This window comes from Panthera uncia, chromosome B1, assembly GCF_023721935.1.
Source record: "Panthera uncia isolate 11264 chromosome B1, Puncia_PCG_1.0, whole genome shotgun sequence".
Lineage (NCBI taxonomy): Eukaryota > Metazoa > Chordata > Mammalia > Carnivora > Felidae > Panthera > Panthera uncia.
The window spans coordinates 65,743,093-65,757,257 of record NC_064811.1 but is presented as its reverse complement, the minus strand read 5'-3'; the positions used below and the strand labels follow the sequence as shown (position 1 = coordinate 65,757,257).

The 14,165-nt window shown below is 43.8% G+C and overlaps 1 protein-coding gene across 6 annotated transcripts in view; it reads left to right on the top strand.

Moving 5' to 3' along the window:
• RASGEF1B (RasGEF domain family member 1B) overlaps positions 1-14,165 on the top strand; it is a 642,507-nt gene that overhangs the window by 72,445 nt on the left and 555,897 nt on the right. The window contains exon 1 of one of the 6 annotated variants that reach the window (XM_049630721.1): positions 11,824-12,002. The exons of the other annotated variants lie outside the window; for them this stretch is intronic. Coding sequence (XP_049486678.1) covers positions 11,934-12,002 — 69 coding nt within the window. The 5' untranslated portion in view covers positions 11,824-11,933. Of the gene's footprint in view, positions 1-11,823; positions 12,003-14,165 lie in introns of those variants that run through there. 6 annotated transcript variants of the gene reach the window in all.

The following is a 14,165-nucleotide window of genomic DNA, read 5'->3' as shown; positions in this document are numbered from 1 at the left end:
ATCTTGTGACTGTTGATGGGCCTGTCCTAGTAGCTATAGCTCATTGCAGGACTAAAGTTATTTGGCGATTGGGTGTCTTTGAACCAGAACCCTTGTGTCATTTAAGGTAATTGGCAAATGGGAATCTTAAACTCTGAAATGGATGAAAATAAGTGAATCCAATCAAAGCAAGTTCTTAACTTAAAACCTCACTTAAATTGGAGAAATTTAGTGGGAGATTTAGAAAGGTTTTTAATTTATATGCAAGTTGGGTAGGAAACCTACTGGGACTCTCCTTGCTTTGCCCAGCAAGCAAATGTCAGGCAGGGGTGACTAACAGAAAGTGAACTTGGAATATTCTCTTGTGCAGGCTTGAGGGCACTGGGGTCAAAATTCTTCAGTTATGCTCATTTTTATTTAGTCAGAAAAATGTGCATGTTTTTGGATGAGACAGTGTATATTTAAAAACTCCTTCCTCTTTAAACTCATTTCACATTTGGCTTTTCCTACAGGGGGAGCTGAAAGAGGCCAATCCCTTGCCGCTCTTCTAGTCTAATGATGATGGGATGTAGGGAAGGTTGTGGGCTCTGGAGGGCTGCCTGGTTGCCTGGCCAGGCTCCATCTCTTTCTAGCTACGTGACCTTGGGAAGGTAATAAACATCGCTGCTGTAGTTTCCTCATTTGTAAAGTAGGGACTATGATTGTGTTACCCGAAGGAGTTGATAAGATGATCAAATATAAAAATGTATAAGAATATATGCAAAGTGCTCAGCACAATGCCTCTCCTATATTGCCACGTTGGTTATTGTTACTGCTATTACCACGGAAATGGAAGTTGGAGAAAAATGGACGTGTGGATTCCACATCATGACTTGTGCTGCTTGGCTGTGGAAAATGTCTGAAACACACCTCTGCCCAAGGAGAATTGAGAAGTTGGGGCTGATAGGGGAACAAACAAAGAAGATAGAAATGATATTTTTTCTTTAAAAAAAATTTTTTTTTAAGCATTTATTTGTTTTTGAGACAGAGAGAGACAGAGCATGAACGGGGGAGGGTCAGAGAGAGAGGGAGACACAGAATCTGAAACAGGCTCCAGTCTCCGAGCTGTCAGCACAGAGCCCGACGCGGGGCTCCAACTCACATACCGCGAGATCGTGACCTGAGCCGAAGTCAGACGCTTAACCGACTGAGCCACCCAGGCACCCCCCAGAAATGATATTTTTTCAAAAAGTTTTGGTTTAAATTTGTGGCTGCTATAGAACTCATGGAAGTGTGCGGTTGGATGGGAACCATCCCTTCCTTTCAGGTTGGCACAGGATTAGTCTTGTCCTTCTTCCTCTCAAACCCCAGGTGTTAAGATTTGGTCTGACTTTGAGTTGTTTTTGAACTTGTGGGACTGATGGAGTCCTAGGGATGACCCTGTCCAGAGCTCTTTACTCTTGCTGAGTGTCTAATGCAGAGCAGATCTGGGCCTCTGTGGATAGTTAGAACTGAACCAGCCTTTAGCAGGATGGTGTGCTTCTGGCCAGAGCTGACAGCCTGTCTGTTCCTTTGTCCCATCTGTCTTTCATGGGGACTTTCATAGATGTAGGCCACACTGGTTAAGATGGTGGACCAGTCCTGGGAGGGTGTAAAGCTATGAAATGCCAAAATAGCATTTACCTCCATTTGGATCTTCAGCTTTCTAGCGAATCCCATAGAGGGTACTTTCCCTGTGGAAGACCCAGGTGATCACAGGTTTAGCTCTATCCCTACAGCAGCCCTGCTCTTTAGCATCGGCTCCCTTTCTCTGCTCCATTGTTTGTGGGCTTTGTGGCCACCATGCTCCTGGGTGGTGCCATGGTCGTGGCCCTGATGTTCCTCTGCCTAGTGTTAGCTACAATGCTACTTGCTGCTGCCCATTGATGCACTTGGCACCCAGGCTCCATATTGGTGCCCCACTTCTTTCTGAAGTGAACTTTGGTTCTCTACCCTTGAGCCAAATGGTTCCTAAGGGTATGGTGTAGCCTTGATGTACTGTGGGTTTTGTCACTGTTATGCAATATCAGTCTTCTTATTGTCACTGGTGTTGTTTGGGGCATTACCACTGTCACTGGCACCATGATGAGCTAGACCTTTCCCACAAGCACAGTGACTCTTATATTAAGCCCCAAACTGAAGGGGGTGGGGGGGGGGAGATGTAGCTTATTCTCTTAGTTTCTTATCATACCTATAATATTATAATTTTCCCATTTATTGATTCAATTTCTCCAGGCTACACCTCTCTCAAGAGTCATAGTACAAGTTCCCTGCAGGGCTGAGTTGGAAGCTGATTGATATCACACTGAATGGCTTAACCCCTTCAACAGCTTAACTTCCTTTTGTGTTGAGCATCAGCCAAATATATTGACCTAAACCTTGAATCTTTCCTGTGTTAGAATATGCCACCCTCCCATCTTAGACACCCAGGGCAGGGCTGGGAAAGCCAGAGTATTTCTTTGCTCATTGAAGAGCCTCTGGCCACCAGCTTCAAGTATTCTGCAGAGATTCTCTCAGGGAGTCCCATTACAGCTTTGTAAACAAATAAACCCTAGCAGCTGAGCCAGGACTAAAACCCCAAATTCCTGCATCAGGAGAGTAGGCTTGGCTGTGATGTGGGAGTGGTACTTCAAGGAAATGATGCCGAGCTCTTTTCCCTTCCTCCAACACATACATACAATCTCTCTCTCCCTTTTCTTTTCTTCTGTTTTGCACCTAGCTCAAAGAAAAATGCTATTTTTCAGGGAAAATCTCCTCCCTGGCATGATTTAGAGAAGGTGTAGAGTTTCACACAATGGGCACTGAGTAAATGACTTAGTGGAGCTTGTGGGCTATCAGGAGATTTAGAATCTGGGCCCTGCTCTGCCAATATACTAGCTGTGTAAACTGGGTCAAAAGCCTTAACCTCTCTGTGCCTCTGATTCTGTAGAGTGGAGTGGGGGGGAGGAGAAGTGGTGGATTGGACTAAATTCTTAAAAACACTCTCTTTTTGAGGGAAATGAGCTTCTAACAGCTAGTGAGGGAAAAGGCCTAGTGTGTATCAGGCTTTTCCTCCCCTTCTTGTTGGCAGAATGGGGGCCCGGACAGAAGCCACATACTTGCTTGTTGTACCAAGAAAGAAGTGAGGCAAATACGAAGTTTAAATCAATAACATGACTTGAGCACAGAAGATGGAACTATTTTCTTCCAAATTGTTTTGATTGTGGCCAGTACCTGCTGTTTGGTATGAAATCCATTCAGATCATCAAAAACCCAAGGAGCATACAGTGCATGAAAAGATGTTGTAATTGGCACCATTGTAACTCTGTACGGTGTGTGATCTTAGTGCGAGGAGGGAGGATTGTAGGAAAACTTGTAATCTAATTTTCTTTGTTGTAAAATAGAATGTTACCATTGTATTCCTGTGGAATAATAATTATAACATCTCAGACAAATAGAGCGTCTTTCTCAGGAGGTGCTTAAAGAGCTCAGTAGACCTTCAGTCAGCCTTGTAAACACAGTGAAACCTGGCTTGGTTGCATTTCTCTCGACTGAAAATTCCTATTAGACAGCATCTCCCCTCATCCATCCTACTGGGATAAATGATTTTTATGCTGGCGAGGCTGACACCCCGAGAGACACTGAAGTGCCTTCTGCATCATCAAAGAATTATGAAACCTTCAGTAGTGTTTCAGTGTTAATTGCAATTGATGACAGCCTAATTTTTTGAAAAGTGGTAATTCATGTGTTGCATAGACGATAATTAGTCAGAATAGTTGATTAATCAGACTGCTCTGTTTTTTGACCATACTGAAGTACAGTATTTACAGTAACTGCAATACTGGCTCTCCCTGAGAGCCACGAAGGAAGCAGGATGAATTAAAGTAGCATTCTTTCTTTTATTATTATTTTTTTAATTGCAGTATAGCTGATATACAGCATTATGTTAGTTTCAGGTGTACAACATAATGATTCGATATTTGTCTATATTGTGAAATGATCACCACGATAAGTCTAGTTAACATTCAGCACCACACTAGGTACAGAAATTTTTTCCCTTGTGATGAGAACCTTTACAATTTATTCTCTCTTAGCAACTTTCAAATGTTCAATACAGTATTCTCAACCATAGTTGCCATGCTGTACATTATATCCTCATGACTTGTTTTCTTTATAGCTGTAATTTTGTACATTTTGACCCCCTTCCCCATTTTTCCAACTGCCCCCACCCCATGCCCTCTGGCAACCACCAATCTGTTCTCTGTACCTATGAACTTTTTTTTTTTTTTTAAGATTCTACATGTAAGTGGATCATACAGTATTTGTCCTTCTCTGTCTTATTTCATTTAACATAATGCCCTCAAGGTTTATCCATGTTGTCTGAAATGGCAAGATTTCATTCTTTTTTTTTTTTTTAATGCTTTTTATTTATTTAAGAGAGAGAAAACACATGTGTGCACAAACCAGGGAGGAGCAGAGAGAGAGAGGGTGAGAGAGAGAATCCCAAGCAGGCTCTGTGCTATTAGCACAAAGCTCAAATCGGGGCTGGATCTCATGAACCATGAGATTATGTGAGCTGAAATCAAGAGTTGTATGCTTAACCACCTGAGCCACCCAGGCACCCCAATATATCATTCTTTTTTTATGGCTGAATAATATCCCTCTGTGTGTGTGCTTTATTCTTCGACTTCTACATTAGTTTCTAAACTAAATGAGAAGAGAAAATAGGTAAGTTATAAAAATAGATTATATGTGCTGCTTATGACTTTGCCATCCTTAGGGTCATGGCTATTATTGATAACTAGACTGTTAGCTCTTACAGTAAAAGTGAGTGTCTTTAAAATTGAATTTTAGGGGCACCCAGGTGGCTCAGTCAGTTAAGCGTCCGACTTCGACTTAGGTCATGATCTCACTGCTCCTGAGTTGGAGCCCTGCATCGGGCTCTGTGCTGACAACTCAGAGCCTGGAGCCTGCTTTGGATTCTGTATCTCCCTCTCTCTCTGCCGCTCCCCTGCTCGTGCTCTGTCTCTGTCTCAAAAATAAATAAACATTAAAAAATTTTTTTAAAAAATTGAATTTTGGGGGCGCCTGGGTGGCTCAGTCGGTTAAGCATCCGACTTCGGCTCAGGTCATGATCTCACGGTTCGTGCTGTGCTGACAGCTCAGAGCCTGGAGCCTGTTTCAGATTCTGTGTCTCCCTCTCTCTCTGCCCCTCCCCCACTCATGCTCTGTCTCTGTCTCAAAAATAAATAAACATTAAAAAAAATTTTTTTTTAAATTGAATTTTGGATGATATTTTGTAGAGCCTCTTCACAAATTCCTTAAGCAAAGCATCAGTGCAGTGTATTTAGCTAATTGGTCCACTGCAAATGTTTTATTAAAGGAATAAGATATTTTTTTTAAGTTTATTTATTTTGAGGTGGGGAAAGGGGCAGAGAGAGAGGGAGAGAGAATTCCAGGCAGCCTTGATGCCGTCAGCTCAGAACCCAATGCCAGGCTGGATCTCATGAACCTTGAAATCATGACTGAGCCAAAATAAAGAGTCGGACGCTTAACCAACAGCCACCCAGGTGCCCCTTAAAGGGGTAAGATCTTAAATCAGTTAAGATTAACTTGAAAACTTTTTTAAATGTCCAGGTTCTTCATGATGAGGTCTTCAAAAAAAAAAAAGTATTAGAATTGATGTTGTACTCAGGTTCACTGCAAAGAATGAAAAATTCAAGAATGTATAAAGAAGAAAATAAAAATAATCTATTATTTTATCACCCTGAGAGAACTATTATTGCCTTTTGGTATATCTCCTTCCATTTTCTTCTGATGTATACATGTAAACATTTTACTAAGTTAGCACATACTGCATGTACTGAATGCTGTCCCCCATCCACATTATATAAAGGACATTTTCTAAGTCAGTAAATATTTTCTAAAAATATACTTTATGCTGACTATATATTTATGAATCATAATCTGTCAAACCAATCTCCTGTTGTTAGGTTTAGCAGGTTTACAAATTTTGGCTTTATAATGCTGCAACAAATATCTTTACTCATTTATTTGTCCATCCATCCATTCATTCAATCAACTTTTATTAAGTAGTGGGTGCCAGGCTGTGGGCCATGAGTTGAGGATATATCATTAATCATAACCTTTCTGATAATGTTTATTACTATTACTAACTATTGACCAGGTACTTTATTAGTATTAGTATGTTAATTATTGTGTCTGGAATTTTCGCTGTAAGCATCTTTGCTGTAGATGTCTTTGCTGCAAGCATCATCACTGAAAACATTTTTTGCCATATAACTAATTGGCCATAAGGCCATTTTTCCATAAAAGATAAAAAAAAAAAACCTGGTTGACAGCTTGGTTTGATTTCTTCATTGACACAGTACTCTCATTTTTATATTTCATAAACCTTAGCCTTCATAATGGTCTATACAGTGGTGTGGAGTTTTGAACCCACATGTCCCACAGTTTAGGAGCATCTATCAGCGGACATGTGATAATATACCAAGAATAAACAACCAAATACAAAGCCTAGTTACAAATGTGCATCCTAGTATTTGGAAAACTGGCATCTCTCTCAGTGAAAGAAGAAATTTTAACAAATGAAGAAAGAGTGTGATGCTGAATAAGAAGATGAATCAATAAGCAAAAAAAGTGTATAATATTGTGAATGAAATACTTTGGAGAAAGTGGTTAGATACAATCCACGAAGTAAAATTAATTATTTGCATGGTATTGCCATGAATCTACACTATACATTTTGAATGTATTAAAATATTTTGTATTTTGCAATTGTCTTTTTTTCTTAATTTTTAAAAAATGTTTATATTTGAGAGAGAGAGAGAGAGAGAGCAAGAAAAGGGGAGGGGTAGAGAGAGAGGGAGACACAGAATCTGAAGCAGGCTCTAGGCTCTAAGCTGTCAGCACAGAGCCTGATGCGGGGCTCGAACCCATGAACTGTGAGATCATGACCTGAGCGAAAGTTGGACACCTAACTGACTGAGCCACCCAGGTGCCCCTTTAGTGAAGTCTTTTTAATTTTGTTATCCTTATCCGTGTTTTATTATATCTTCTTTAATGAATGCTCCTCTTGTATTTTTCATGATTTTTATCTTTATGGCAATATTGCCTCATGGCCACTTGGTTATGCAGCAAAAATGCTTGTGGTAAAGTTGCTTACAGTGAAACTATGTAGAACCATTAATTATATGAATGTATGTTAGTATATAATCATTGTAATAAGTTAGTATAGTAGTAGTAATGAATTAAATTCTTATGAGGTGGGTGTTATCATCCCTATTTTCCAGATAAGGAAATGGAGGCTTAAAGAATGGAAGTACTTGCCGGTAATCACTCAGCTGGTCCTTGACAGAGCTAGGGTTCAAACTTAGGCAGGCTGACTCAAGTCCTGCTCTTTTAAGCATGACGGGGACTGTGTCAGTAAAAACGACACTTGCTCCAATGGCCATGAAACTATTTTAAATGCAATACTCTTTGAGCGATTCTCTGGTTATTTTTTAGGATAAATTCTAGAAATAGAAATACTGAGTCCAAGAGTATGAACAACCCTTCAAGGTCCTAAATGGGGGAGGACCAGAGCTGGTTATTTATTTATTTATTTATTTGTCCTGGGTGTCTGCCGTCATGCTACTAGCTAGGTAGACAGCAGGTAATAGGTGTGGTAATGATTCAGGGCCTGGGCAGGCCCTGGAGAAAGGCTGGGCAGTGCTCTTGCTATCGAGGCAGGGTCGGTGGGACTGCCCTTTAGAAATGTTTATTTCCTCTTGATGCAGTGTGGCAGAGGGGAGGCGACATGGAGAGGAAGAGTTCATCAAAGGAATGAGTCTAGACCACAAGTGAAATGTATAGCCTTTTAAGATGAATATCATCACAAGAAAATGCCTCTGCTCACTAAAAACCACCAGTTCAGCTAAAGACTTTCTTGATGTAGTGTAGCTTCCCTTGCGCTACACCATAAGTTACTCACATACAGCAAATGACTATCTGTAAATATTCCTTCTGCCCCCTCATTACTGCCACATTCTCCCTCAAGTCCCCCTTCCCCAGATGAACATTACCTGTCCTTTGCCAGCTTTCTGTGATGCAGTATCACATACTAGCAAAAGCACAGATTTGATTGGCCACTGTCCTAGTCTGATTCCTGTCTGTGCCCTGTAGGTTGGACAATCTTTTCTTCTTAAAATTGAAGTATCTTTGACACACAATGCTACAACGCAGTGATTTGACATGTGTATATGTTATACTATTTTACCACTAGTGTAGCTACCGTGTGTTACCATGTAACACTGCTTCAATACCATTGACTATTTATATCCCCTGTATTGTACCTTTTATTCCTATGGCTTATTCACTCCATAACTGGAAGCCTGCATATCCCACTCCTCTTCGTTCATTTTGCCATCCTCTGGCAACCATCAGTTTGTTCTTGATCTGTTTGTGCTTTTTGTCAGTTCATTCTTTTTTTTTTTTTTTTTTAGATTCTGCATATAAGTGAAATCATATGATATTTTCTTTCTCTGTCTTATTTTACTTAGCACAGTACCCCTTAGGTCCATCCATGTGGTCCCAAATGGCAAGATCTTATTCTTTGTTATGGTTGAATAATATTCCAGTGTGTGTGTGCGTGTCACATCTCCTTTATCCATTTAGCTATCAATGGACACTTGGGTTGCTTCCATATCTTGGCTATTGTAAATAATGCTGCAATAAATATAGGTGTGCATATATTTTTTTGAATTGGTGTTTTCATTTTCTTTGGGTAAACGTCCAATACTGGATCATATGATATTTCTATTTTTAATTTTTTGAGGAATTTCCACACTGTTTTCCAGAGGCTGCCCCAATTTACATTCCCACCAACAGTGCACAGGGATTCCTTTTTTTCCCCACAACCTCACCAACATTGACTGACTTTTTGATTCTTAGTTTCTTACCTTTAAAATAATACAGAGTTGGGGATGCCTGGGTGGCTCGGTTGAGTGTCTGACTTTAGCTCAGGTCATGATCTAGGGTTCATGGGTTTGAGCCCTGTGTCAGGCTCACTGTTGTCAGTGCGGAGCCTGCTTTGGATCCTCTGTTCCCCTCTCTCTCTGCCCCTCCCCCCTCATACTCTCCCTCTGTCTCAAAAATAAACAAAACATTAAAAAATTAAAAAAAATAATACAGGGTTGTTATGACAGGCAAATGTAGTGCCATGAGCAGAAAAAAATAACAGCTAACCTTCACTGAGTTCTTACTACAAGTATAACAAAACAAAACACTGTTCTAAGGGTTTAAAATGCATACATTTACTTATTCTTCAAAATAATCTGTGATAAACTGGATTCTAGAAAGCTCTCATGGTTTTCATCCCTGGTGTTACTTCTGTGATTATGTTACATGATGTGATAAAAGGGACTTTGAAGATGTGATTACATGACTAAGCAGTTGACCTGGAGATAGGATTATCTAGGTAGGCCTGGATATTATAATCACATAATCCCATGGGCCCTTTAAAGCAAAAAGTTTTCTCTGGCTGTTCGTAAAAGAAATCAGAGAGATTTAAAGTATGAGACGGGCTCAACTTGATTGCTGCTTTAAAGATGGGAGGGGTCACATAAAAAGAAGCCTGGGCAGCCTCAAGGAGTAGGGGGTGGCCGGGCTGACAACCAACCAGGAGGCAAGGACCTCAGACCTACGCCACAAGGAACTGGGTTTGGAAGTGGATTCTTCCCAGGGCCCAGAGATGAGTCCAGCTGGCTGCATATTGGTTTCAGCCTTGTGAGATCCTATGCAGCAGAGAATGCAGTTGAACCCACTCCCAGAACTATGAGATGATCCATGGGTGTTGTTTTAAGATGCTAAGTTGTGAGAGCAATAGAAAACAAGCACAAACCATATGCAGTAGCTACCTTTATTATTTGCCTAATTTGCAGATGCCCAAAGCAAAGCACAGAGAAGTGAAGTCACTTGTCCGAAGTCTCACAGCTATTAAATATCAGAAGTGGGATTTAGTAGTCTATCCCCAGAGCCCATGCTCCAACCCAGCGACACAGTGCCTGAGCCATTTGTAGGTACTCAATGCATATTAGTTTCCCTTCCCTTTTCTTTTTAGTGTAGCCCACAGGGCACCTAGCTGCCACATTTCTTAATTTTGCTGATGTGGGTTGGCTGGTGCTGTGCCAATGGGATTCTGGATATAGAATACTTGGAGCATTAGTTTTACTCACTGGAGTAGGTCTTTTTATATTGTAACAAACCTGACTGAATATTTCATAGGCTAAAATGAAAAAAGATAAAACTAGAGATTTCAAAGAAAATTTGTTTTTGATAATCTCTTTACTGTGAAAAATAGTTGACTGCAAAAGTTGGAGAAGCACTGAACTGATGCATTCAAACTAATTTAGTTTAACACCTTTCCTTCCCGTTTCATTTCCTAAATCCAGTGACTTTGCTGTACCAGCTAGAGTTCTGGAATCTGAATCGGGAAATCTACATCTAGCTATTCATCACCATCCACCCAGCTATCCATCTTCTATTCATTCAGTCAAACAAGATTTACAGAGTCCTTCTATAATGCCTGAAGTGTCTCTAATAAAATGTTACTTGTGAAGTAATACAAACTTTTCTAGTTCTGCTTCCTTGTGTAGAACATTAGGTGATTTGACAAACTTTCCTTAGGGTCTCTATGGCCAATCAATCTGTTGCTTTTACAGTTCGGGTGTGCCCCGACTTCTGGATTTGTTAAGGTAGGGCAGTGCTTCTCAAAATCCATCCCAGGCACCACCTGCATCAGAATCTCCTGGGGTGCCTAATAAAAAAGCAGGTCCTGAGGTTGCCCCAAACCTTCTGAATCAGAAACACCGGGAGTTGGGGCCCAGGACTTTTGGTTTTAAACAAGTTCTCCAGGTTATTGCTATGCACACTAAAGTTTGAGATGTACAGCTATAAGGATGCAACACAAGCCTTGTGTCCTAAAAGTATCTCCCTTATTAAAAGACAACAAGCCTTATAGGTTTGGGAAAACAAAAACAAAGACAAAAACAAAAAACCAAAACCCAAAACAGGACCACACCTGTCTGTGTGTCTCCTGCCTTGACCATCCTTTTTCACCTTAACCCCTCACCCCAGCCAAGGCCAGGGAAGGAGCTGTGACTGTGATTATGGAGCGGATCTAGCCCAGCCCTCGTGCCTTCAAAGTCACTTTTCCCCTTCTGGGCTACCCCTGCCCGCTCCATTCAATAACAGGGGTTAATGTGAGGAGTGGGCGTCCCTCCTCCCAGGCTCTGGAGCCCTTCCCTTCCCCAAAGGGAGGGTGGGGCTGGCGCGTGCCGGTGGGGGAGCCCCTCTGGGCAGCTCGCGCCTTGCAGCAGCCACTCGTCCGGTCAGTCAGCGGCCCGAGGCAGCCGCCTTTCCCACCCCGGTTCGCGTCGAGGAGGGGGAAACTGGAGAACTAGGTCATCCTGGCCCTCCTCCCGAAGCCGACCCTCCCGGCCGTCGCCTGCCGGTCTCCAGCCGCGCGGGGCCGCCGGAGTGGCCGGGCAGGTGCCTGCGCCGCGGTGCTGTGCCCGCCCGCTGCCCTTGCCCGCGCGCTCCGCCCGTCCTGCGGCGCCGTTGGCCCTCCCGCCACCCCCTCGGCGGGGCCCTTCCCTTTACTATGGTAATGGTGACATTCAGCGGGAAAGGCTAGCGCGGACCGCAGCGCCCGGCTCCCGCGCCGCGGGAGGCTCGGTCGGCGGAGCGGGCTGTGGCGGCCGGGCAGCAGGCGCGCTCGCCCGGGCCCCGGCCCTCCGGCCCTCCGCCCCTCCGGCCCCCGACCGCCGCGGGGCTAGCCCCCGAGCCCCGGCCTCGCTGGCCCCGCGGGCTGCGCGCGAGCCCCGGCCGCCCCGGCTCCCGCGCGGGGCGAGGACGCATCCGGCGCTTCGGGAGGGAGCCTGCCTCCGCGCTCGTATATGGCAAAGTTTCTCGCCGAGCTCCTGGGCTGCACGTTGCCGAGCAAGGGCGCCTCTCCCATGTTCGAGGTAGGTGGAGGGTGTGTCCCCGCAGCGACGGGCGTCCGCGGTGGCGCGGCGGCGGGCCCCGAGCGGGGCCCTGGGGTCCCCAGGAGTTGACAAGTGTGTGCGGTCTCACATGCGTGCTTTCCACCTGCAAGTCTGGGGTGGGGCAGGGCGAGGAGGAGACCTGAAGCCCGGGAGGCTGAATCCTCGCCTCCTGGACCTCAGTGAACCTGTTTTTCCTTCCTTCGTTGACAGGCGAGCACGTTTTCTGTCAGTCTGGACTGAGTTTTGCCAGTTGCTCTTTACCTAAAATGCTAGGAATGCCTGAAAATGAGCAGGATCCTGCAGTCCCTCTTTGCTGCTTACTTTGTTGTAGTGGTGGTGTTTTTTTTAACCTTTTAATCTGAAAAAAAAAAAAAAAGTTAACGGTAAAAAATCTTTAGGTCAGGAGGTTTCCGCCTTTTTGCCTCCTCCTGCCCCCTTCCCCAAACCCCCAGCACGCTGCAAACTCCATTGAAGTTAACTCATTTCTTCTGTGAGTGAGATACATCGGGGATGAGAAGAGTTAAAGTGGGGTTTGCCAGATCAGGTGAACAAATCGCAATTCTGAAGGCAGGTACATCTAATTGCTCACACCTGCCTGAGGTGGCAATGCTGCTGCTGTAAGCATCTCTGCAAGGAACCGTTTATGAGAAGGCTGGCTGGCTGGTCCTACTGAGGGAAATGGTGGCAGCCACTGTTTTATGGGAAACCTATATTGGCTGCTCGTAGGGACAGCCTCACACTGTACGGCAACTCCCCCTCTCCCCCTTCCCTCCACAGTGGGAACAGAGTGTATCCTTTGTCTCTATCTACCACCCTCCTCCAACAGACTGCCTGACAACTAGGCCTGGACCAGAGGGCAGTGGCAGTGGCCAGTGTCCTGAGTTCTTGCTCGGTACTCCTCACTCAGTCCTAGGGCCTGACTGGTCCTCCTGACAGCCTTGGGGCTCCTCCAGGAGCTACCTCTCTGTCTGCAGTTTCCTAGCTGGCCAGAGAAAGCAGAACTTGGGGTCCTCTGTCATGGATGTGAAAGCTCGTCCTTCAGCAAGGCAACTCTTGAGGCTGCAAACTCAGACTCTTCCCTGGCTTCTAGTGCATCTCTTCTCACCTTTGGCTACTGTTGGTGTTCCACCTTCTATGGCCACGTTCCTTCGATCTTAGAGCTCAGATTGCCCAACCCATGATCTCTGCTGTGTGACAGATTGGTTTTTAAGCAGGGAGATCTCAATAAGAGGTGATGGAGAGGAGCTGGGAACACAACAGCAGACTGAGAGAAACCAGACTGAAATGCTTGGGTGCTTGGTGGCCTGAAATCTAAAAAGAAAATAATGAAAAGCCTGAAAAAGTAAAGTTTTTCAGGCCTGCAGCTAAAATTAGCCGTCTCCTTTGGCCTGTTACATCTCTGCCCATTTCCCTCTCTGTGATGTCAATGTTAGTTAGTGTTTGGGGGTCATTCCAGAGAGGTGAGATGCTCCTTTAGAATTGCTTTTCTCTCTGACTTGTCCTTTACTGTATTTAGATTTTTGTTTTTGTTTTTTTAATTTTTAAAAAATATTTATTTTTGAGAGAGAGAGAGAGAGAGAGAGATACAGAGTGTGAGTGGGGGAGGGGCAGAGAAAGAGGGAGGCACAGAATCCAAAGCAGGTCCAGGCTCTGAGTTGGCAGCAGAGAGCCCCGATGTGGGGCTCGAACTCACAGAGTGTGAGCTGAAGTTGGATGCTTAACCGACTGAGCCACCCAGGCGCCCCTAGATTTTTGTTTTTATTTATTTATTTTTAAAGATTTTACTTTTAAGTAATCTCTACACCCAACGTGGGCTCGAACTCACAACCTGGAGATCGAGAGTCTCACACCCCACCAACTGAGCCAGCCAGGTACCCCATGGATTTTTGTTCTTAAATTACCAACCCACATCAAGCAATTTTGTTGTCTTTGGTTGTTTATTCCTGTTTTATCTTCTAGCCAATAGATGCCCCACCTTGATTTCTTGGAATAATTGGCTCTCAATCATCGCTGGTTTGAGGGAGACTTAAAAAGTAATCAGAGACATACTTAGACAATTAAGAAAATGAGTAGCTGTTTTGTCTTTTTTTTTTAACATTTAATTTATTTTTGAGACAGAGAGAGACAGAGCATGAACGGGGG